Source organism: Hyla sarda, chromosome 9 (assembly GCF_029499605.1).
Source record: "Hyla sarda isolate aHylSar1 chromosome 9, aHylSar1.hap1, whole genome shotgun sequence".
Classification (NCBI taxonomy): domain Eukaryota; kingdom Metazoa; phylum Chordata; class Amphibia; order Anura; family Hylidae; genus Hyla; species Hyla sarda.
In genome coordinates, this window is record NC_079197.1 from 50,158,625 (window position 1) to 50,184,928 (window position 26,304).

The window sequence follows — 26,304 nt, forward strand, 5'->3', positions numbered from 1 at the left end:
CCTGGACAATTGTTCAATAACGTGATTCGTCGACAACGAATCCCGTTATCGAATTTAATCGATTTTATCGTTGCAGTTCTACTGGATACCAACACACTTTATGGCCGGCATTCAGTATGCTGCAAAATACAGATTAGTCTGTCTGCATAAAGACAGATGACCCCCTAGTGGTGGCCATTTTCATTTTAGATTTTTTTTTTGTAAAATTGAATTTTTTTTTATAAATGTATATTTAAAAAAAGTACTAGTACTACAAAATATTTTTTTTAAATTCATAAATGACAGTGCCTCTTTAAACCAGGTGGGCCCCACCTGCTATCAGCAGCCAAGACCCAGGGTTAATGCCGGCCATCACTGATCTGGCCGATGCCCGGCATTACCCCTTTAGATGCCGCAATCAAAGTTGATTGTGGCATCTAAAATTAAACTAAAAGCATCCCGACAAAATCGCGAAAGTCCCGATCAGCTGAGAGGATGACGGGAGGGGGCATACCTGCCTCCCCACTGTCTGATCGGTGTTCTATTGCCCAAGTTTGCCGTGCAGGCTGGAGCAGCAGAGCACCGATAACACTGATCAATGCTATGCTATAGCATTGAACAGTGTATGCAATCAAAAGATTGCATGGTATAGCCCCCTACGGGGGCAAAAAAAAAACCAAAGGAATAAATGTGAATAAGCCCCTCCCCTAATAAAAGTTTGAATCACCCCCCATGACCACATCCCTCATCATCAGGAGCGGTGGTCATGTGCATTGGTGGTCGCTAGGATAAGTTTATGTGATGACCAACAGTGGGACCTGTTGTGGAGGAGAGTGTCCCTAGAGTGCAGCTGGTTGGGACTGTTTGCGGCTATCTGTCTATGCTAAAGGATTATCTCTGACTTCTGGATATAAGGCCTAGATGGTGGAACTTTTAACCAAGGAGGAGTGATAGAGTATTTAAATTGTCTTTTGCTTCTTGGGCATTTTTGTACAACTAATGATAGTCCTGCTCCCTAGTTTTGGCTCTTAGCTGGATAGCTCTACCCATATCTATGTATAATCATACTACAACAGTGACATCTCTGGAGAACATATTGTTTTGAGTTTACCCTCTATATATCTGTGAGGTCGGCTATCTAAAGGGACATACTTGTTCATGAATATTTTGGAACAATAATGAAGGTCTGAAAACACATCACGGCAGTTTTCATCGATAACGAGCAGAGCCGAGCTTTTTCTGTGTATTACTATGTATATGTTCTATATGTACTTATTATGTGTATGTGCATTTTTGTCCTAAAGTGACTACTTTAATTGCTTGTATACCCCTGATGAACCGTATTTTCTTTCATTGAATTACGGGGAAACGCGTCGGGTGGGTGAGGCATGTATTACGGGGGATTGTCCCTATTACTATTGCACTTTGTGAAATAATTGATATCTACTGTTTTTTATGGGGATTTGTGTACGTTATTCTGTAATAGAAATTTTTGTAATAAAAGGTTTAAAATTTAGCTATTGTTAATCCTGATTTGGTAGTCACCCCCCATTTCCCATTTTTTAAACAAAATAATGTAATAAAAATAAAAAATCATCATATATGGTACCGCCGCATGCGTAAATGTCCCATCTATTAAAATATAAGGTTTGCTAAACTGCATGATTGATGGCACACATGTAAAAAAAAATACCAAAGTCCAAAACTGTGCATTTTTGGTTGCTTCATATACCATAAAAATATTAATAAAAAGCGTTCAAAACAAAAATGGTACCAATAAAAACTACAGACCACAGTGCAAAAAAATTAGCCAGGAGGATAATTTTAAAAATACAAATTTTGGTGCATGTGGTTATAATATTTTTAAGAAGTAAAATAAAATCCTACATAAATTGGGTATCCTTGTAACTGTATGGCCCTACAGAATAAAGATAAGATGTGATTTTTACCGAAAAGTGCACTGCGTAGAAACGAAAGCCCAAAACAGCAGAAATTTTTTTTTTTTTATTTCACCCCCAAATAAGTAATTTTTTTTTGTTTTGATGCAGATTACATCATTACAAAGTGCAATTGGTGAAGCAAAAAACAAGCCCTTATATGGGTCTGTAGGTGCAAAATTGAACGTGTTATGATTTTTAGAAGGGGAGAAGGAAAAAACATTAGTGCAAAAACGCTAACTGGGCGAGTCCTTAAGGTGAAAATGGGCTTCTCATCTGTCAACTCATTGTATCCTCTCTCCAGCCTGAAATTGCTGGTTAAAAGGGAATTACACATTATTTAAATGGGCACTGTCAGAATCAAGAACTATTCATAGGTTATACATATTGGCAAACATTAACCTTTCTAATATACTTCATAAAAATGTTATTTTCTCAATTTTCCTAACACAAGAATAAATTTATAAAAATAAAACACCACTAGGGGTCCCCATACCATTCAGAACATAATCCTGGTGGGCTGCAGCATCATCTTAGTCCCAGACAGAGACAAAGTCCAGGAAGTGAGGGCAGGACTAGCAGTCCTATGTGCTCACTCCTGTCCTATCAGACTGCAGCATGAAAACAGAGAGGAGAGGTTTACAGAGAAGCCTGCAGTGACTGGATGATGAGAACCAGCCCCGTAAAGCAGACTCTGGGAGGAAGTGCATGCATTGTGTGTAAGGGCGGGCTCAGTGCTTGCCTCAGACATGCCCCTGAGCAGATGATGACAGAATGGTTAAGCAGCAGAACAGAGGGATTTGTGAGCCGAATACAGGAGCCGTTCTCCCGATCACATCATTGCGTCCTATGGAGGAGCATGTGACACACACCTCACTCCTCCTCCTCTGCGCCCAGAGTAACGCTACGGAGGAAGCAGAGTGACGTGTGTGTCACACGCTCCTCCGTAGGACGCAATGATGCGATCGGGAGAACGGGACAGCGGAGCGGCAACACCCGAGGACAGCAGCGGGGGAGGGGCTGCCGTCTCTATATGGGGGAGGGGCTGCCGTCTCTATATGGGGGAGGGGCTGCCGTCTCTATATGGGGGGGGGGGGGGAAGGGCTGCCGTCTCTATATGGGGGGGGGGGGGGGGGGGGGGGGGGGAAGGGCTGCCGTCTCTATATGGGGGGGAAGGGCTGCCGTCTATATAACGGGGGGCTGCCGTCTATATAAGGGGGGGGGGGCTGCCGTCTATATAAGGGGGGGGGGCTGCCGTCTATATAAGGGGGGGGCTGCCGTCTATATAAGGGGGGGGGCTGCCGTCTATATAAGGGGGGGGGCTGCCGTCTATATAAGGGGGGGGGGCTGCCGTCTATATAAGGGGGGGGGCTGCCGTCTATATAAGGGGGGGGGCTGCCGTCTATATAAGGGGGGGGGCTGCCGTCTATATAAGGGGGGGGGCTGCCGTCTATATAAGGGGGGGGCTGCCGTCTATATAAGGGGGGGGCTGCCGTCTATATAAGGGGGGGGGCTGCCGTCTATATAAGGGGGGGCTGCCGTCTATATAAGGGGGGGGGCTGCTGTCTATATAAGGGGGGGGCTGCTGTCTATATAAGGGGGGGGCTGCTGTCTATATAAGGGGGGGGGCTGCTGTCTATATAAGGGGGGGCTGCTGTCTATATAAGGGGGGGCTGCTGTCTATATAAGGGGGGGGCTGCTGTCTATATAAGGGGGAGCTGCTGTCTATAAGGGGCTGGCCTGATCCCTACAAGGGGGGACCCTGCTCTCTGTCTACAAGGAGGGGGGGCCGTTGTCCACAAGTGGGACATGGGGGGCGCTGTCTACATGGGGGGGGGGCTGTTGTCTACAAGGGGGACACGGGGGGCGCTGTCTACAGGGGGGACAATAGGGGGTGCTGTCTACAAGGGGGTGCCCTATCTACAAGGGGGGGCTGCGGTCTACAGGAGTGCGGCTGCGGTCTACAGGGGGGCTGCTACTAATGTCTGCAACTATCTATACTACCTACAAGGGGATACTACCTACTATTAAAGGCAATCTTACAGCAGAGTCCCCTGCACTAACTTGAATTTATAGGTAGATGCAGGTGACCCGGTTTCTACCGCTGCTCATCATGTGAATGTCAGCCCAATCGCTCCGGAGACATCGGTCTCGCCGCCAATGAAAATTCCCTGTTCTGTCCAATGGAGAAGAGAGAAATCTTGGCTCATACTACAGCAGCCGCCTCCATTGCACACAACAAGGAACCCACATATCATACTGTAAGCAGCGCCAGAAACCGGGTCACCTTGGTGTCAGATTCCCTTTAAAATAAAAGTACTCGTACTTGGTATCGGCGAGTACTAGAATTAAAGTATCGGTACTCGTACTCTGTCTTGAAAAAAATGGTATTGGGACATATATATATATATATATATATATATATATATATAAGCATTTTTTTTTCTGAGTGATATGACAGGAATGTTTTAATGGTTCTGGAAAGGGAGAGATGTAAGGATCTATAAAACCGCATAAAACACATCTTATAATTACTTACTTGCTGCATTTTTTCCGATACTGACGCTCAATGCCATCTGGTCTGCAAAATAATAAAACAAAAATGTACATATAAACATTTACACATTAAATAACAAACTATATCTAACAATGGTAGGCTATAACAACATCTGCATTAATACAGATCCCATCACATTGAACAGTGAAGACTGGATCATAAATAAAGAACTCAATGTAAAGTCTGAGACTTCTGTTCTTTTTAAATCTAGTCTTGGATTAAATAATTGCATGTAAACACCTGAACGTGGGCACACTCTCTATTGGACATACACTCTTAAGTTGCCATCATCATATTTGTCTTTACAATACACAGGTTATTTAAATCAAATAATCTTCCACTTTACCTACACACAGATTACAGAGCGGCAGCTACTGCTATTCTGCTGTAAACAAATGATAACCTAACAAAACAACAGAGATGAAGAGAAAAGACAAGTAATTAGAACAATGCCCATCTAATCTAATAGACATAATTCTGAATAAATTGTGTGTCATGAAGCCGATTCTCATAATTGGAGTCGAGCCCATGGGAGGTTAAGAACCTCTCACATACATGAAGCCAATGGCTGCTCCGCCATTTGAGTCAGTTGGCAGAAGTTTTCCTGGAGTTAAAGACTCCTGCTGGTTCGCGTGCATCTGGTGCAGAGAGGAAATTGGCTTCAGTAATCAAGGGCAATCAGCTGGTAAATAGATGACAGGAGGATGGGCACTGCCAGGGAAGAGCAGCTCAATTACACCTCTGGCTGTGACTAATAGGAATTAGCACACCGCTCATTCACGCAAAGCCCTTGTAGGACATAAATACAAACGGTACAGAATGCCTGGAGATAACTCTAGAGACAAGATCTTAAAAGCAATATCAAGATCATAAGACGGAACTTAGAGGAACGGCTGCGTAACCATCTGTATGAATGACTGAATGAATGCATGAATATATATCTACACTTCTATAACTTTATACGCCCATGGAACTTTCCTGTGACATGCCATGCATTTGCTAAAAGCATTTTGACATGTCATTCATTTCAATGATCAATGAGAAGCAATGGAAAAGATGGTCAGTGTGAGCAATACCATGTGCTTCTCCCAGCTATACCTATACCGATCCGGTGAGGGTCTCAGTACTAAGACCTCGACTGATCAAGATAGTTGACCTGCCTGCATGAGATATCAAGAGTTTTTAGAAATGACTAACGCTTTACCAACTGAGTAAGGGAGGAGGTTCAATTTCTACTATTAGAGGTGAATGGGGACCCAGCTGTAACTACCAAGTGGAATTCCTACTAAGCCATGGTGGAAGACTAAACTTAAAAGGGTTACTCTGGTGGAAAACTTCATTTTATTTTAAATCAACTGGTGCCAGAAAGTTAAAACAGATTTGTAAATTACTTCTAATTTAAAAATCTTAAAGAGTACCTATCCTCAACTACACATTCCCCAATCCCCCTCCCCATCTTTTCCTGACTCTAACTCTCTACAGAGAGGAGGAACGTCTGAGGACTGAGCTGCCGTGCCCTGCAGGGATACGAGCACAGCGCTTGCTCCTGCCTGTCTGATTGACAGGCAGTGAGCTGCGCTGAGTCTGTGATTTCGGACTCACACGCCAGGCCTGCACGAGTACGAAATCAATTAAAAAGCTTGCGGCCGGGGGGCGTGGCCTGGACGCTGAGCGAAGCGGACGCATGCTGCTGTAGCTCCGCACTGAATCCGTGATTATCTGTATCCTGCCCTCATCCTGGACTCCCTGATTCTACCTCAGAGGCTCTGGAACCAAATTGGATCTCTGGGATCCATTATGCTGGCCAACAAGAGTGCGGCAGCTGCAAAGTTACAGAACTACGCGCGCGGACACAGGGCCAAGATGGCGCCGGGCCTGTATCTGCGCCTCTTGCTGGCTCAGAGCTTGAGCTCCGCCCTTCTGCCTCCACTCCACCGCCTAAAGAAGCAGGAGAGTTAACCCTGGGCGAAGTCTCCACACAACTACTATCGGCCATCACAGCTTGTAAAACCTCGCTCACCAACATGCTTGAGGAGGTGAAGATTGATATCGGTCTCCTGAGACACGACATGCAGAATCTCCGAGACCGGGTGAGGCACGTGGAGGATCGTGTCTCCACTGTGGAGGACTCTGTGATGCACTCGATTGCAGCTATTGCAGACCTCGAGAGATCTGTGACTCAATGGAGAGAATAAGCCGACGATCTAGAGAACCGTCTGAGGAGAAACAACCTCCGCATCGTTGGCTTACCGGAGCGCTGGGAGGGTCAGGATCCTGGGCCGTTTGTGGAGCGCTGGTTTGGGGGAGCTTCTGCCGGATGCCCCCTTCTCTGCGGCCTTTTTAGTGGAGCGAGCTCATCGTGTGCCGACTAGCCATCTCCCTCCTGGGGCTCCATCGCGGCCTCTCCTGGCCAGGATGCTCAATTGTAGCGACCGCGATCTTGCCCTGAGACTTCTCCGTCGCCTGCCTGAAATTACTTATAACTGATCCACGGTCTCTATCTTTCCCGACTTCTCCTCGGTTTGCAGAAGAAACGGGCCCCCTTCCAGGCGGTTAAACGGAAGCTGAAGGATATGGCGGTACCGTATTCCATGACCTACCCTGCCCGCCTTAGAGTTGTGGACGGCGACCGGGCCTTGTTCTTCCTCACGCCACAGGAGGCTGATGAGTGGGCCACTCAGAGGCACAATACTAGGCGTTGATGCTCATGGCTGGATCTTCCCTGCAGCGGGACTGTTGGTACGCATGTACCGGACTTTGCGACCTATGTGTGAGACCTATCTGCCTAATGCTGTACCGTAACTGTGAGAACTGAACCCCGGTTAGACCTTGGCCGCTGCCCGACCCAATATGCCCGTCCTGTTTCCAGGGCCCTGCCCCCATGTGCTGGACACTCATCTCCGCTCATATTACCTACCATTGCAGACTCTTGTCCGGACTTTCTCCCTTTTCCCGGCCCCTACACTTTACCTCCTTTACCCTGATGTCCTGTCTGTTCCCATCATTTGCTCCCCTCTGGACTCTCTTCACCGTCCTGGTCCTTATATGCTGCCATGGACTATGCACTTGCTCGCTCTGCATACCCCTTCTACCCCCTGGACACTTGCTGCTAATCCCTTCAAAACACATGATGTCGGGCTGGGTTCATATGTCTGGACACTGGGGTGGGGGGTGGTTGTGGCTGATTGAAACTGTATTGCTTCCATTGTTTTAGGGTTGTGGCCCTCTGTTGTCCTTAAGGGCATTCAACTATACTGTCGGGTGGGCGGGACCGGCGAGGCCTATGGTTTTTGAAATGTACACTTTATTTAACATTTCTGTGGCTTGTTCCTACGAGGTCTCAGTTAATGTTTTGGTCCTTAGATGCTCTGGTTGTACCTCTACTTATAAGTGTTTATTTTCATTTGTTACCCTCCCTATGTCAGGCCTGTGATCACCCTCTGGCCCTCCCTCCCTCCCCCCCCCCCCCCCCCTTCCCCTCCTTGACCCCCCCCACCCCCCTTTCCTCCCCCTTTGTGCTCTCATCTCGGGCTATTATCTGATAGATGGCCTCTTGGTGGCCTGATGAAGCTGGTTATCCAGCGAAACGCGTTGCATGCCGGGTAAATAAACCATTTTACCTTTGAAGTCCTGTGCGCTGCCTCTATCCTGGTTTGTTCCCTGGAGGGATCCGCTTAATTTCTTCGCCTGTGTGTCCAGGAGCAGCTGCCGCTCTTCGCCCGTTGCAGGGTCACTTCACGCCTTCACCATAGTTGTACTTGGTCGCAGTACAACTATACTTGGTGAGCAAGTTTTCTTGTCTTTTATCTTTGCTTTTACATTACGCTATCACACTAGGAGCGCTCTCCTTGTCTGTCTATTGCTGTTTAAGGTCCCTCCCCTTGGATTCCTGAGGAATCGTTGTTGGATGTAGCTGCACTCAGTGTGATATCGGCCATTTGCCTCGTGGTATCCTGGTTTGTCTGTTTTGGTTCAGACACCTGCTTGAAGAATCTGATTTCGTCTACTGGTGACGTTTATTACTTCTGTTGTTATATTTCAATATGGATTTTCTATTGGACCGTGAGTCTGCACGAGACACGATTATTTCCCAACTTATCGGTAACGTTACAGTCCAGAAATTGTTGGAACCTGAGTTAAATCAGGACACACCGTCTGATGTGGACATTAAGACATTGAATGAACTTTTTAAACAATATGAAGATATTTGTAAGCTAGAAATACAACAGAGTATTGATGTACTTTTTCTGTCTAGATATGCAGCTAAACACATTTCGCCTAGAGGTCTCCGCCCTTCGATTGAGTCCTCTTTCCCAAATGATGTTATTTTTTCCCGTGATTGGGAAGCTTTTCTTGAAACCTGTTCACAAGGCATGATTGAGCGCTTGTGGGCTAAACGTAATAGTTTATCAAAAAATTATCTAGAATCTGCACGCAATATTAGAACTTCTTTGACACCTTATAGTCATTATGGTATTTTTAGAAAAATGGATGCTGCTGTTTTAAATAGGTTAAAAAAATTTGAACTTGATATCATTAATAAAAAAGCACATAAGTTTAATAGGGATTTGAATGACTATGCCTGTGGCCAAGTTCGTAAATGGCCCAGATATAGCCATAACAATCCCAAACATATGGGAACCAATCACGATTTTGCCGCCGATTCCCCTGGCTTACCATCGTCAGTAGGTGTTCACACTACTGGTAAAGTCGATGCGACTATAGCTGTTACACCTTCAGTAGAAACATCTACCAGTACCCAGATGGGCTCTAACGTTAATAATACGAATAAGGTTTTGAATTCAGATTCCAGACCACAGAATATGGGTGCAGTCCCGAAAAGATTTTTAAATACGAATTCTAGTGGTTACGCAAATAAAAATAATTATAAAGGGAAATATAATGTAAAAAACCATCATGATTCGAGGTCTCCTCCCAACGGGAGTCGTTTGATTTATAACTCCAGATTTCACAAAAAACAGAACACACCAAGGGTACCCATAGACCCTCAGTTATTGGTTATGCCATGTGAAAACCAACTTGGAAAAGGATTACAACAAGTTACCTCTTCACCGAACAAATATATTAATACTAATCGATCTATGAATATGGTATTGCATGCTGCTCCTTCATTGCAACATGCAAACCATGTTCCAAATATTTCGCAATTTGAAAAACGATTTCAGAAACTACCGCAACATGTGAATCCGATTCATATAATTGATCCACCTGTTGACGAACCCTGTGGTGATGAATCCATGTCAGAAGATACCATTTTCAATAGCTCTATACTTACGGTACATAATGTTTCTTCCTCTACTCTGCTTCATAGTCCGGTAGACACTAATTCTGATTCTAGCCTTTTTTTAGGCTCCCGTCCTATAATTGCCAGCACTGTCACACTCCAACATATGGAGGAGTGTGTCACCACCAACCGTATCACCCAATACTTTCAGCCAATTGCAACAAAGTCAATAAAAAGAAAATTCGGCATCGAGGTTGCAGGGGAGGTAGAAAAAATAAATCAAAAAGGTTCCAGTCCAGATTTCAAGAAGAACAAAAATCTATTACAATAAATTCCGAATCAAGTTTTCCTAAGAACATAGTTAGAGATAGTGATGGTAAAATAAAAATTTTCAATTTATCTTCTTACGTCTTGGCCCAAAATGAGAGTGATTTATTATCAAAAGGGTTATCCTTTTGTCCAGTTTCCTTACCAAACAATTTCCAACTATTTTTAGATTTGAATCGTTTTACACGTAAACTTACATTAAGTAGACACTTCTCCCTTTCGAATAAACGTAACATCTCAGTAGAGGACCCATTGTTGGGGCAATCTAATACAAATGTCTCATCATCCTTTGACACCATAAGGAATACTGAAATTAAGCATGTAAAAGTAACCCCCCCGTCATCTTTCTATCCTATCCATAATAAAGGCCCTTATGTGGATACTTTTTATCAGATTGTTTCAAAAGAACTTTGTTCCTTACGTGATAGCCATAATTTTGGCAAAATACAAGACAATCTAAGTATTGTTGAACGACAGGCTGTAAAAAGTCTACAGGATAATTCCTCTATAATTATCCGCCCCGCTGATAAGGGGGGTGGTGTTGCAGTTCTGGATAGATCTGCGTATATTGATGAGGCCCTCAGAATCCTTTCCGACAAGGAATACTATGAAATTTTGACGAATGATCCCTCCCCTAGATATTTTGCGGAATATAAAGAACTTATAAAAAATGCTACTGATAATAATTTGCTAAATAAAAAAGAATGTGATTTTCTATCAGTGAAAAATTATTCGTTACCTATCTTTTACTACTTACCTAAGTTGCACAAATCCTTGTTTTGTCCCCCTGGACGTCCCATTATATCTGGTGTTGGTTCACTCACTTGTAATTTATCACATTATATAGATTTATTTCTACAACCTTTTGTTCTCTCTCTTCCCTCCTATCTTAAAGATTCTACACAGCTAATTAGGGAGGTTAGCAATATTATTTTTCCAGCTGATTTTTTGTTTTTGACTCTTGATGTTTGTGCACTTTATTCTAATATTATCACCTCTATAGGTCTAGCGGCCATAAAGGAGGTTCTCCTCTCAGATGGTAATTTTTCACTCACCCAAGTACTGTTCATTATTGAATCTATTTTTTTTATTTTAGAACACAATATTTTTAGTTTTAATGATATCATTTACAGACAATGCAGGGGCTGTGCGATGGGGACTCGATTCGCCCCCAGTTATGCTAATTTGGTCATGGGGCGTTTCGAGTCCTCACATATCACACAGTCCCCTGTTTTTAATCGGTATGTCGCCTTTTATAGGCGATATATTGATGACCTGTTCATTATTTGGACAGGCTCTTCCTCTCAAGCACATGATTTTGTTGACACTCTTAATTCTAACACTTGGGGTCTAAAATTTACCATTCACTGCTCTTCTTCCTCTATTGACTTTCTTGATCTTCAACTCAGAAAGGATTCGGATGGCCGTATAAAAACAAAAACATTTTTTAAACCAGTGGACATAAATAGTCTATTGGATTTCAATAGTTCCCATTATCCCCAGTGGATCCGTAATGTGCCCTATGGGCAATATTTGCGTATCAGAAAAAATTGTACATCTAATTCTGACTTTTTGGAACAATCACGTATTCTACAGAATCGCTTTAGAGAAAAACTATCCAAAATCGATTCTAAATAAAGCTTTTAATCAGGCTAAGGGACAACGACAAGAGGATTTGATAATTGATAAAACTAATGCGAATGATATTAAGAAAGAAATTATAAATCTCACAATCGATAAATGTCAAATTGATTGTAAAAATAATAAAAAATCCAAGAAGAATTATAGTCACAATTTCGTTACCAATTTTAATTGCGCAGCATCCAAGATAAAAACAATATTCAATAAATATTGGTATATATTAAAAGGTGATCCGATACTTAAAGATATACTACCCGACCACCCAGGTGTCACATTCCGCAAATCACAAAATCTGCGTAATTTAGTGGCCCCCAGTGACGGTCTTAAGAATAATCGTTTTGTTGTATCTAATCGTGTAGGACAGGATAATGGCACTATTCCCTGTGGTAAAATGAGATGTAAATGCTGCATCATGATAGAAAAAGGTGATAATTTTGTTTGTAATATTTCGAAAAATGTATTTCGGATTAAGGGAACGCATGATTGCGAAAGCAGCTATGCGGTTTACCTTCTATCTTGTATTTGCGGTTTGCAGTATGTGGGCCGCACTGTTCAGACAGTGCGGTCCCGCATGAATAAACATCGTTCCAATGTGGGAAGACAATTCATGCTACACAGTGTCTCACGACACATATGTCAAATACACTCCGGGAATTTTGACTGTCTTAAATTAAAAATCATTGAAGTCATACCATCTATTATAAAAAATCGTTTCCAAAGGCTAATTAATAGAGAATCATACTGGATTTTTTCACTTGGTTCCCTTTTCCCTGGTGGTTTAAATGAGATGATTGAGAACGCTGTGTGACTTGACTTGCCTTCTATTATCATAACATATTAAATATATTACAAATTTATTGACATATTTTATATTTTATATCTTATGTATTTACATATCCAAAATTTTTTTTAGTTGGGTATGTGGATATATATAATTGTGTTATTTATTTATTTTTATATATTTTTCTGTATTTTACTATTTTTTATATGTGTGTTTTATGGGCTCCCGCCTATTGCTTTTATTCCAGCAATGTGCGGGTTAACTGTTGTGTATAAATACCCTATGTATCTCCACCCTCAACATGCCTGATGAAGCTGGTTATCCAGCGAAACGCGTTGCATGCCGGGTAAATAAACCATTTTACCTTTGAAGTCCTGTGCGCTGCCTCTATCCTGGTTTGTTCCCTGGAGGGATCCGCTTAATTTCTTCGCCTGTGTGTCCAGGAGCAGCTGCCGCTCTTCGCCCGTTGCAGGGTCACTTCACGCCTTCACCATAGTTGTACTTGGTCGCAGTACAACTATACTTGGTGAGCAAGTTTTCTTGTCTTTTATCTTTGCTTTTACATTACGCTATCACACTAGGAGCGCTCTCCTTGTCTGTCTCTTGGTGGTCTTGGTAGGAGTCCCATACACCCTTGCTAATTGTTAGACAGATTCCCCCCGTATGCTTATACTATCTCCATTGGCTCAAGGCTGATGTTTTTGCCACATTTAACTTGTTTACTGTTTCCCCTTTGTACAATTGCCCCCTATTTGTTGTTTGTCTTGTCTTGTTTCTATGTCGGTCCACTTGTCCACGGTGTGCTCCTTCTCTTCCCTTTCCCCCTGTTCCTTTTTTCCTTCCTTGTACTTTCTCTGGCGGTTTCCTTTTTTTGATTATTTTTTATTCTCTCCATACTCGTTTTAGTTCCTACTCTCTTCCATACTAATGGCTACAGTGAAGTATTTATCGTGGAATGTGAGAGGCCTTGGCAGCCCTCGTAAGCGTTCCCTAGTTTATGCCACCATCCGTAAGTACCAACCATCTGTTTGTCTGCAGGAGACACACCTCACAGCAACTAACACCCAATGGCTTTCCAGACCGTGGGTTCAGTGGACTATACATGCATGCCATACTTCACACTCCAGAGGTGTTTCCTTCATGGTTCACAAATCTCTGAAGTGGGAAGTATGTTATACACAGGTGGATCCGGAAGGCCGGTTTGTGTTCATTTCCTCTCTCATAGATAATTCTCCATATGCCCTCCTGGGCATTTATGCACCCCCTCCAGGTTCTCTCATGGTTTTACATCAGGCGGCTATTTTCACTGTTTCTGTACCGGGGGCTAAAGTTATATGTATGGGCGACTTCAATAATGTTTTGGACTTTGTTCTCGACAGACGGGGAGCGGACACACCTTCTCATTCCTCACCTACACCTCTATACGCTTTGGTTCGGGAGCTGGACTGGAGAGATATTTACAGACACCTGTATCCAAGTGCCCGTACATATTCATGCCATACGGCCAGCTACAATTCTTTATCACGTATTGATATGAGGTTTGTCAATGATGCCTTGCTACTAGAGATGAGCGAACTTCCAGTAAATTTGATTAGTCACGAACTTCTCGGCTCGGCAGTTGATGACTTATCCTGCGTAAATTAGTTCAGCCTTCAGGTGCTCCTGTGGGCTGGAAAAGGTGGATACATTCCTAGGAAAGAGTCTCCTAGGACTGTATCCACCTTTTCCAGCCCACCGGAGCACCTGAAAGCTGAACTAATTTATGCAGGAAAAGTCATCAACTGCCGAGCCGAGAAGTTTGTGACGAATCAAATTTACTGTAAGTTCGCTCATCTCTACTTGCTACCTATGGTGCAAGACGTTTGTCTATGTGACTAGGGGAGTGTTTGATCATTCTCCACTTCTTTTGACCACGCTTCTCCCTCAGCTCTCGAACATTCGTAGCTGGAGACTGAACCCTTACTGGCTGTCTTTGTTAGGTCCTCTTGATGGCATTCCCATACAACTTACAATGTTTCTGACTGATCATAGAGGTTCCCCTGACCGTTTGTTAACGTGGGAGACGACTAAAGCATTCCTACGGGGTTGTTTGCAATCCGCCATTTCCTTTATTAAGAGAGAGGCGGTGAGAGAGGAGAACGATCTGAGTGTGCGTTTTGCTGAGCTGGAGTCTAACTATACACGTGACCCTTCTGACTTGAACAAAGGTGCGTGGCTACATGCTGGTAGGCAATATCTACACTCTTTACAGGAAAAGGCCGCCTGTAAGTAATTTTTTAAACAACAAGTGGCCTTTGAACTGGGTAATCAGTCTAGTAAACTTCTAGCCCATCATTTACATCAGAACTCCAAATCGCCGACAGTCTTACAGATCCGTTCGGTGACGGGTTCTGTTCTATCTACCACTTCCCAGATCTCTGACAGGTTTGTCTCCTCCTATTCTGATTTGTACACTTGACAGGCCACTTACTCCCCCCAACATCTCTCTGACTATCTGAATACAACTGTCTTTCCCCGACTCAACCCTGACAGTGTTGACTCTCTTGAACATAGTTTTACAATGGAGGAACTAGAAGAGGCCTTGGGCGCCCTAGCAAGAGGCAAGTCGCCGGGCCCCGATGGCCTTCCAATGGAAGTGTACCAACAGTACAAGGAGCAGCTGGCTCCGGTACTGTTGTCCATGTATAATGCAGCCTTTGAGGCGCATGAATTGCCTGATTCCTTCTGTGATGCCTCCATTGTAGTTATATTAAAACCGGATAAAGACCCTCTTGAGTGTACCTCATACTGTCCCATATCCTTACTAAACTTAGATTATAAGCTTCTAACTAAAATGCTGGCTATAAGACTCAACCGCATTATCCTAGACATCATTCATATGGAACAATCCGGATTCATGCCGGATCGTTCTACCTCGGACAATATCCGTAGGGTCCAAGTGCTCACCCAGATCGGAGTCACGGAAAATAAGGACTGGGCATTGGCCTCTTTGGATACAGCTAAAGCCTTCGACTCCGTTGAATGGCCATATCTTTTGGAGGTTCTCAAGAGATTTGGGCCCAACTTTATTAGATGGATCTCCCTCCTTTATAAATCCCCTAGGGCTCGTATGTCTATAAACGGAATGTTGTCCCCTTATTTTTCCCTTGGTAGGGGCACACGGCAGGGCTGCCCTATCTCTCCCCTATTATTTGCCATCGAGCCACTGGCTCTGCAGATCTGGCAACACCTGGACTACACTGGTATCAATGTTGGCTCTAGGGAGGATAGGGTGGGCCTGTACGCGGACGATATGATCCTCTTCATGTCAATTCCTGAGACGACCCTGGAATTGAGCATAACCCTTATAGACCGATTTGGGATATATTCTGGTCTTAAGATCAATTGGGGTAAATCCGTTTACATGCCCCTTCGCAATGTATCGGGGGGGGGGGGGGGGGGGGATCTACTGTTCTTGGCCTTAAAGTTGTTTCCTCATTTAAATACCTAGAGATCATAGTACACAGACGCATTGGGGATAATTTCCACTCGAACATCTCTCCTCTGCTCCCCTATATTAGGGATAAGTTCAGAGTGTGGGAGTCGCTGCCGCTTTCTCTGGCAGGATGTATTAACCTTATTAAGATGGTGGTCCTCCCCAAGTGCCTTTATTTACTGGAACACGCCTCCTCACCTGTTCCCCTGTCTTATTTTAAGCAACTACACTCTCTGTTCTCTCCCTGGGGACTCCTTGGGGGTCCAACCGTTCCAAACTCATATTGTCCACATTGCAGAGATCCAGGGGACAGGGAGGTATGTCGTTACCTGATCTACAGTTGTATTACTTGGCGGGACAACTTAGGTACCTGGGAAGTTGGGTGTCTGCCTCTTCCCTGCCTAATAGTGAACATCACTTGGCACATTACCTACAACTTACACACTCGTGGCCAATACTGGAGGGCAGATCGGGTCTAGGTGGTCGGTGGCTCCCTTTGCATAAGCTAGCACACCAGGTCTGGTCTGTTCCCAACGACTACTCATATACACTGATGTGATGTTGGACCGTCAATTGTGGCATGACCCTTTGTTGCCACATTTTTCTGCCCAACTGGACCCTCACTTCTGGATGACCCACAGAGTTTCTAGTATTGGGGACGTTCATGATGGTACTGACTTTAGGGATTTTCAGTATTTCTTGGATGAGAAGTCTGTGCCCAGACACTCCAGCTCAGACACTCCTTCTCCGTACAATTCCCGGGACCCTCTATGCCGTTCTCTCGCTTCCCGATTATAGGGGTGTTTACCACACAGGGCCCTAGGGGCCTTATCTCAGCGCTCTACACTACACTACTTAATGCCAGAATGAACAAGGAGCCTCTGCCTGTTGAGGTGAGGTGGAAAACATACATCACTGATCTGACTTACGAGGAATGGGATGATGCCCCCTTTTCTCACTTATATGTTTCTCCTTCTATAAATAACCCCCTTATCCAATTATACATGTTCCACCAGTCATATCTCACGCCCATTCGACTGGCTAAGATGGGTAGACGCCCAGACTCATCTTATCATAGGTGTGGTGAACCTGACTCCGACTTTATGCATATGATGTGGTCCTGTAGATTCATTAACTCCTTCTGGACTGAGGTTGTTAAATTCATTAATTTATTGATGTCACGTCCGATTCCCCTGGCCCCCAGATACTGCCTTCTCTGACTTTTCGATGAAGAACAGTGGGCTCCTGCCGAAATGGAGGTCCTACTCCTTGCCCGTAAGGCTCTTGTAAACACTACTGTGAACTACGAATATATAGTATACAAAAAGCGTAAGAACCCTACCAAATTCCATAGATTTTGGTCCACCTGGTGCGCCACTCCACATACACAATACACCATATCACGCTTCTTGGCTACCAGAGATCAACTTACCTCGCACTCTTAGACGCTGCTCCTTCCCTTTCTTTCCTTCTCTTGTTCCTTGGCTCTTCTTTCTTCCTTCTTCCTTTTCCTCCTTTCCCACTTCCTTCTTATCCCTCTTTTTCTCTTCACTCTTCATAATTTATTTCCTCCTATGTCCTCTTCCTTTTCTTTCTTCCCTCCCCCCCTCCCCTCTTTTTATTTTTTTATTTTTCCCCTTAACGTTTCCATCTGTGGATGAGTGGTTGTTGTTCGACCGTCTAGTGTTTGTTTGTCTTTGTCTTCCCCTGTATTGTTATCTTTCCCGTTGTCAGGTTCCCACCTCTGGTGGTTGGTTTTATTTGTATCGCTACTAGTAATGGTTGTTACATTGCTGATGTATCTGCAAACTATGCCACTGATATGTTTTGATATATCCTGATGTGTGGTTGAACATATTGGAACAAATGTTCCATGGTTTCTCACTGTCCTTTATTGTCTTGTTTCCTTGTATGCACTTACATCGCAATAAAATAAGTTTAAAAAAATAAATTTAAAAATCTTGCGGCCAGGGACTCCTAGGGAGACCCCTAATGGCCAAAGTTTCAAAATTAAAATAGACATAAAAAGGATTAATTTTCTTTAATGCAATTCTATTAGAAAGTGGGTCAGTATATAATAAGCTATAAAATATCAAAAGATTTGTTGCTGAAAGGTACTCTTTAACCCTTCCAGTACTTCAGCTACTGTATACTACAGAGGAAGTTCTTTTCTTTTTGAATTTCTTTTCTGTCTGTCCACAGTGCTCTCTGCTGACACCTCTGTCCATGTCAGGAACTGACCACTGTAGGAGCAAATCCCCATAGCAAACCTATCCTGCTCTGGACTGTTCCTGACATGGACAGGTGTCAGCAGAGAGCACTGTAGTCAGACAAAGGAAATTAAAAAAGAAAATATCTTCCTGTGGAGCATACAGCAGCTGATAAGTACTGGAAGGATTAAGATTTTTTAATAGAAGTAATTTACAAATCAGTTTACATTTCTGGCATCAGTTCATTTAAAGGGGGTTATCCACCATGAGGTGATTTTAGTATGTACCTGGCAAACAGTAATGTACAAGCTTAGGAAGGATCTGCGCTTGTCTTGGGTCTAAATGGCTATGTTGTGAGATTACCATAACACTGTGGCTAGCTTTTTGTGAACTGGTATTTCCTGTTTCAGTTTTTTTTTTCTTCTGCCTACAAATCCCATAATTCAATTTTCCTCCCTCCCACACATCAGCCACCCCACCCATTGAAACATAAATGAGCTGCATTCATTCAAAAGACCTGTGGTTTTCAATCAGGGTGCCTAAAGCTGTTGCATTAGTTGCAGACTGATCTCTCTCCCACCAAGCGAATGCTCCACCCATTGAAGCTGACAGGCTTCCTGTCATCAGCTGACTTGTGAGTCAGGTCTCGGCCGCATTGCAACCTGGGAAAAATCTGAGACAACAGTCATTTTGTATGCTGTTAAAAATAAATATTGGAGTGAAAATCACATAAGAATTGTGAGAAAACCGTCACACACAGGTACAGACACCATATTATGAACTACACTAACTTTACAGCCCCTGTAGCATAGTCAAATAAAAAAAATTCCTGGAATTTATATAAAAAATAAATAAATACATTTTTATAAAAAAAAGTTTTACACTGGAGTACCCCTCTAAAAGGGATTTTCCAGGAAAAATTGACTGGTTGAGTTTAGTTTAGTATTGACCATTATAATCTGTTCAGTATGGCCCCGAGACTTGGCAACTGTTAATCAGCTGTTTGGGACAGTCATGGCTTTCAGATATAAACACACATCAGTTTTGCCTGGAAAAACCCTTTAAAATCCATACAGAAACAGACATAACATTCTGTAATTTTGTGTCATTTGTACCTTTCAGTTACCCTAAATTTGCAAGGGAGAAATAAATCACACTTTTCTCTCGACCAGTTATAAGTTGACAGGGAATACTAAATATACTAAAATAATGTGAAAAAGAAGATAGAGGTCTGTAATGGGCCCTAGGACCATTTTTTATCATAAAATGTTCCCTTTATTTTGGTACGATTGCAGTGATTACTAAATTATATAGCGCCCCCCCCCCCCCTATCATTTTTTATGGCTAATCTATTTTTATTGAAGTATGAAAGAAAGCAAGCAATATCAAAACAATAAAGGCAAAACAATAAACCAACAATACACAATAAGGGACCCCCTTTTTTTTGGCACTATTTTGAGGTGTTATTGTATGTTAAAGATTCCAGGAAATGTTAAACTTTAGTAGGTGTATTAAAACAATATAAAATATGCATACTTACCTCTTGCTCTCTTGATGCTGCAGGTGTCAGACCTTCCAGTCCCGGCTCCTTTGTTTATCCACCTTCTGATGACTCCCTGCTAGTCTAATCAAAGAGCTAAGTAGTGGATTGGGACATCATCAAAACATGGCAGAACAAGAGGCCAGCAGAGACTGGAAGATCTGACAGTAGAGGGAGGTAAGTATGCATTTAATTATTATTTTTTTAACTGTTTTATTGCTAGGAAAGGCACATACTTAGCTTTAGCAGTTCCGAGAAAACCCTACCAATCTCTGGAATTTAGATCCCAGTGAGATGGTGGGATAAGTTAAATGTCAGAGATCATGTGAATTTGGGACTCTGCTCTCACACTATACAGTTTGACTAGATGGAGCCAAGATTGAGTTCCCATATGGAGCATGCCAGAGAACTACACTTGCTGTTGTCACTACATTGGCCACAGTGCAACCTTTACAGTTATTCATGTAAACACACAGCATTCATTAATTTATAAATAAGTCACACTAAAATAGTTAGCATACTTAAAGGTATACATCATAATTTTTTTTTTGTCAACAAACTTCTATATAGAGGTGAACTAAGTAACTTGAACCAAATTTTTTTTTTTTCTGTGATTCGCTTCGCAGAGTGCCCAAAATAGCGAAAGGTAACTGGGTAGCATGGAATACAGTGCAGGCTTCCTGCTCAATATGTAGCTTACATGATGCCTTAGTATATGGTGCAGTGTAAATTATATAGAGCATGTTTTACTGTAAGCAGCAATGCTTGCTGTCTGACCAAAAGGAAGTGAGTGACGATAATCGTTTTTAGAAATGACAAATGTGGAGACCCAACTTCTACTACTAGTAGAGATGAGGGACACAGCTGTAACTACCGAGGGAAATTCAATTGTTACTACTAAATGGTGGAGTTACATTTTTCTGATATATGACGTTTGATACATGGCCCATTGCTTTGCAGAAATCTCTTCTACTCTGACACCTGACACAAGCAATTTAAACAGGACTAAAGAGGGAAAAGTAATAAGATAGATGTAGATGTGGTACTGGGGTGTGAGATGCAGGGCAGATGGCATTTTCCCCTTGTATTCGTGATGCCAGGGCGTGGTTTATCCTCAATACCACACACAGGTATACCGCTGGATCCTGGGCTAGGCACGGGGGCAATAATGACTCCGACGCCAAGTAACGGACAATGGCAGCTTTACAGAGGTTAGACAGGTGGAAAAGTCTTTACAGGTCAGCCAGGCCCACGGAGGTGACCAGTGACTTCAGAGACCTTAAGGGCTTGCTGGGACTTGTAGTATATCTGGACAATTTAGTGCAGGCCACGTTGACTGGACAATTGATGACAGAGACTGACTGGACTTGACTTGACTTGAGGTAGACTAAGGTGTGACTTTAGCTTACTTTTTTGTAGACTTGTGGCTGCTGACTTGACTTGAGGCCTCCTATGACACCAGACACACTCCTAGACTCGACTGCACTGGACCTCAGCAACAAGAGCTCTAAGCTCCAAGAGAGTGAAGAGACTCCTCCCTCCCTGGGCTTCTATGGAGGGGGGGGGGGGGGAGACTCTGGTGGGGTCCCATTGGTCACCCCTAGGTCACTGATATCTCCTGGGTAACAATTACATGACAACTCGCATGTTAAACAGTCTTAAAGTGACAACGCTGTCTTCACACATTACACAGTATAATACATGATAAACATACAAGCATGGGGGGACAGGTGCAAGGGGGCCCAGGGGACACTGAAGGGAGGCTGCCTGACAGGGCAGCAAGGGTACGGGGTAACAACTTCTGTACTGGGCCACCACATAGACGGCAACAGAAAATGCGTGTAAGCCCAAGATCTCATCTGTGAGTAACAATCTAAATGAATGAAGTGCAGAGAAGAGACCCAAGGGAGATACCTGCGCAGAAATACAGCTTCCTCCTCTTCGGTGTTACAGAACTTGTGAGCGTGTTTTGCTGCATCAATAACTCTCGCTCTGTCCCGAGGTCTCATGGGAAGTTTTTCCAGCTGGCAGTCTGAAACAGAAACCGAGGAGAATCAATATTAAAATACAGAAACACTGACTTCACTGATAAGGCTAGGTCAAAGCTTAAAGTGACCCTCCGAATGATCATCAGCGAGAGCAGGGGGAATCTCATACTGTGAAAATACATTGTGCACAGGGCAGTCAGGACTTTTACTTGTATTACTTAAAACTTGTCAAAAATGGAATAACATCTCTTGCTATCAAACAAAAGAAAAAACAGCACACTGATGTAAACAAGCACAAAAATAAAAAATAATAAAAAAAATAAAAAATGGCTTTAAGGCCTTGGAGGGGTTACAGGTTCACACTTTTCCAGGGCCTACCAGGCATCATTACTTTCTGTTTCCTGCAGGCAACAGTAAAGGGCTCCGGTCATTATCGCTAAAAAGGTCTTTGATTAACATTACATTTAGGCTGAGAATCGTTATCAGCGCAGCACTGAGCCGGCACACAAATTTAATAACCACCGCAGCACAGCGGCCCGAGACGCACACAAGGACTCAAATCCAATTACATCCTCACACAACTCAAGTACTGCTTTCCCAAGGATACAAGTCCACAAGACTGCAAGGAAATGCAGGTAAGTTTGTTGATTTCATTTAAAAATAAATATATTCTTAAGGAAAGCTATGTGGGAAAAAAGTAGTGCGACTAATATCTCCGCAGACTGCTGGTATGTAGGCTGCAGAACCTGCAAATATCATCTAAATAAAATGATCTTAAAGGGGTACTCCGGCCCTAAGACATCTTATCCCCTTATCTGCCGCTGGGGACCCCCGCAATCTTGCATTCAGCACTCACCTTGGGGAGCTGCATGCCGCGCTGCCAGCTCAGAATCTGCCGTGTGACGACCACGTGGCCGGAGTATTGTGACGTCCCAACTCTGCCCCTGTGTGACGTCACGCCCCGCCCCTGCTATCAAAGTCTATGGGAGGGGGCATGACGGCCGTCACTTGCATAGTGGGGGCTGGGCGCGATGTCATGATACTCCGGTCCCGTGGTCGTCACACGGCAGATTCTGAGCTGGCATCGCGGCATGCAGCTCCTTGAGGTGGGTGCTGAATGCAATATTGCGGGGGTCCCTAGCGGTCAGACATCTTATCCCCTATGCCTTGGATAGGGGATAAGGTGTCTTAGGGCTGGAGCACCCCTTTAAGCAATTGGGCAGAGGGTAACAAGACCTATTAATAATGGTGCAGACAAAACGTGACACTGATGTATAGGTGCTGTTTATTTCGGAATGAATGAAAGTCCAAAGAAGTATGATGAAAATTCCAAAGGAATTTATTTAAAAAAAAATATGTATAAATAAAATAAAGAAATAAAGGGGAATAAAAGGTCTCAGAAGTAAGCGCTTCCTTTTTCGATCAGATATACTCATCTTAAGAAAGAGCTGCTTACCTCTGAAACGCGTCATCCCTATATTTCTTTATTTTATGTTATTTATACTTATTAATTTAAATAAATTCCTTAGGATTTTTCCTCATATTTCCTTGGACTGAATTACATTCATTCTGAAACAAGCAGCACTAACACATAGGGGCCACATTTTCTCCACCTCCTGAGACCTTGGGCCAGCATATGTTTCCAGGTTATTGATAACCCAGCATAGTGGGTTGATAGGAGAGTTGTATACTCGCTCCAGGTGAGCGGCTATTATCTACGGGCAATCATTGGCCTCGTTTTGCTTCTGTTCAAAGGCTCACGTAGATAATACACAAAAGGCGCCTTGTGCCAGTCTCTATTTTTTCTTTTCCTACTAAGACCTATTAATGGCAGATAGACAGAATCAGGTGACAGCACCTACCAATGTCATCTGGACAAAATCATCCCAATCCATTGAGCAGAGCATTAACCCCATTAACCTAAATATATAGGTGGTCAGTGTGGATGATCCTGAGTAAAACAATGTATTTCTTACCCCAATATGTTCAGCCATTCAATAGATATAGCACAATCTTGCAATATGCAAATAAACTCGCAGGAGGTGGAGCCAGAGGTTCAGAAAGCCTTCAAACTCGTCTCCAGTGCAGTTAAGAGTTCATTTGCATATTGTAATATTGTGCTAGAAATCGGGAACAGCTACATGGACTGGAGTACAGAATACATTGTATTACTCAGGAACATCCACATTAACCACCTGTGTATTCAAATTAGTGTCATCTGTCAGTTTCCCTTTAACCCCTTAAGGACGGAGCCCATTTTCAACTCTAGGACAAAGCCCTTTTTTGCAATTCTGACTACTGTCACTTTAAACATTAATAACTCTGGAATGCTTTTACTTATCATTCTGATTCTGAGATTGTTTTTTCGTGACATATTCTACTTTAACATAGTGGTACATTTTTGTGGTAACTTGCATCCTTTCTTGGTGAAAAATCCCCAAATTAGATGGAAAAAATTTAAAATGTAGCATTTTTCTAACTTTGAAGCTCTCTGCTTGTAAGGAAAATGGATATTCAAAATAATTTTTTTTTGGATTCACATATACAATATGTCTACTTTATGATTGCATCATAACATTTATGAGTTTTTACTTTTGGAAGACACCAGAGGGCTTCAAAGCTCAGCAGCAATTTTCCTCACTATTTTTCAGGGACCAGTTCAGGTTTGAACTGGATTTGAAGGGTCTTCATATTAGAAATACCCCAAAAATGACCCCATTATAAAAACTGCACCCCCCCCCCCCCCCCCCCCAAAGTATTCAAATTACATTCAGTAAATGTTTTAATCCTTTAGGTGTTTCACAGGAATAGCAGCAAAGTGAAGGAGAAAATTCAAAATCTTCATTTTTTACACTCGCATGTTCTTGTAAACCCAATTTTTGCATTTTTACAAGGGGTAAAAGGAGAAAATGTATACTTGTATGTGTAACCCAATTTCTCTCGAGTAAGCACATACCTCATATGTCTATGTAAAGTGTTCGGCGGGTGCAGTAGAGGGCTCAGAATGGAAGGAGCGACAAGGGGATTTTAGAGAGTACGTTTTTCTGAAATGGTTTTTGGGGGGCATGTTGCATTTAGGAAGCCCCTATGGTGCCAGAACAGTAAAAAAAAAAAACACATATATATATGTATTAATCTTTATTTCTAACTGACATCACGCATTAGTGATGTCTTAGTACATGTAATGCCACAGCCACCATATGTTACCACAATTACCTACGATGGTTTTCCCGTTCCGGTAATCCGTGACAGCTTGTTAGCGTCGGAGGTATCCGAGGTAACGGGTCAGCTGACACACGAGTCATGTGCTTCAGCACATGACCCGTTTGTTTTGTTTCTGAAGCATGCGTCCGGCGAGTCAGTACGAGCCTGCGGCATCAGGAGGTTGGCGCATGCGCACAGCCGAACACCACAAGCCATCAGCGCCATTACACACACAGAGCGGGTGAGTTCTTCCATGCGACTATGATGTACAATCATGTTAACTACAGATGTTTTGTATATTATTGATTATGTCATTAACTATGAGTCTAGAGTTTCAAGCATTTTTATCTATGTACATGTTTTTAATCAATTAACACTATGTACTACAACAGAACTCTTTGAATGAGCACTTTATTAATGCACTGTATTGTATTGATTATGGATTATACACTTTGGATTGTTTTAATTATTTGTTGATTGTATACACTTGATTGGGTATAAAAACCCTTTACTTGGCAGTTGTCACTAGGCTTGAGAAAGGCTCTATTGTTGAGCTGAAACGTTGCTGTATTTTTGAGATGTGGTGAATAAATACACTATTTTTTTTATTGAAATTGGAGTGCTGCACCATTGCTTTGTTATATATATATATATATATATATATATATATATATATATATATATATATATATAGTGAAGAGGAAAGAGCACCATGCGTGGCTGTAGCCAAGGATTCTAAGATCCACGTGGGTGCTCAGCTCCAGGGTCAGACCCAGGCCCCAAGTAAATGTAGCAAAAAATGGAAGAGAGCGGCACTCCAGCATTCATTGAAAACCCAGTAAGGGTGTATTTATTCACACATCTGCAATACACGCGACGTTTCGGCCCGTCAATAGTGCTTGAGAAAGGCTCTATTGACGGGCCGAAACGTCACGTGTATTGCAGATGTGTGAATAAATACACCCTCACTGGGTTTTCACTGAATGCTGGAGTGCCGCTCTCTTCCAATTTTTGATACAGCAGCACACCCAGTACTAAAGTGCAAAAATTGGGATTTATTTAACCCATATCAGATGCGACGTTTCGACGGCATCCCGCCATCTTTTTCAAGCATGGTACACAGGTTACAACATCCACATTATATCAGGTGTGTAATTAACAAACAATCAAATGTAAACATTGTCATAGCGGTGCGCCACCTGTGGATTCCGGTTTAGGGAAACCGATACACACTTATTTTATGTGGATTTTGTTAAATGTATATTGATGTTATGATCGTATTGGTTTGTAATTCATGCACTTTATATTTTGCATACACTTAAACTTTATGATTGTATGTTTGATCACTTTTATGACAATGTTTACATTTGATTGTTTGTTAATTACACACCTGATATAATGTGGATGTTGTAACCTGTGT

At 42.8% G+C, this 26,304-nt stretch overlaps 1 protein-coding gene across 2 annotated transcripts in view; it reads right to left on the bottom strand.

Moving 5' to 3' along the window:
• STEEP1 (STING1 ER exit protein 1) overlaps positions 1 to 26,304 on the bottom strand; it is a 38,808-nt gene that overhangs the window by 8,374 nt on the left and 4,130 nt on the right. The window contains exons 1-3 of one of the 2 annotated variants that reach the window (XM_056538893.1): positions 24,897 to 24,936; positions 21,607 to 21,724; positions 4,456 to 4,497 (exon numbers count right to left, since the gene is read on the bottom strand). In XM_056538893.1, the coding sequence (XP_056394868.1) occupies positions 4,456 to 4,497; positions 21,607 to 21,701 (137 nt within the window). In that variant the 5' untranslated portion in view covers positions 21,702 to 21,724; positions 24,897 to 24,936. Of the gene's footprint in view, positions 1 to 4,455; positions 4,498 to 21,606; positions 21,725 to 24,896; positions 24,937 to 26,304 lie in introns of those variants that run through there. The other variant, XM_056538892.1, reaches the window with a different exon arrangement.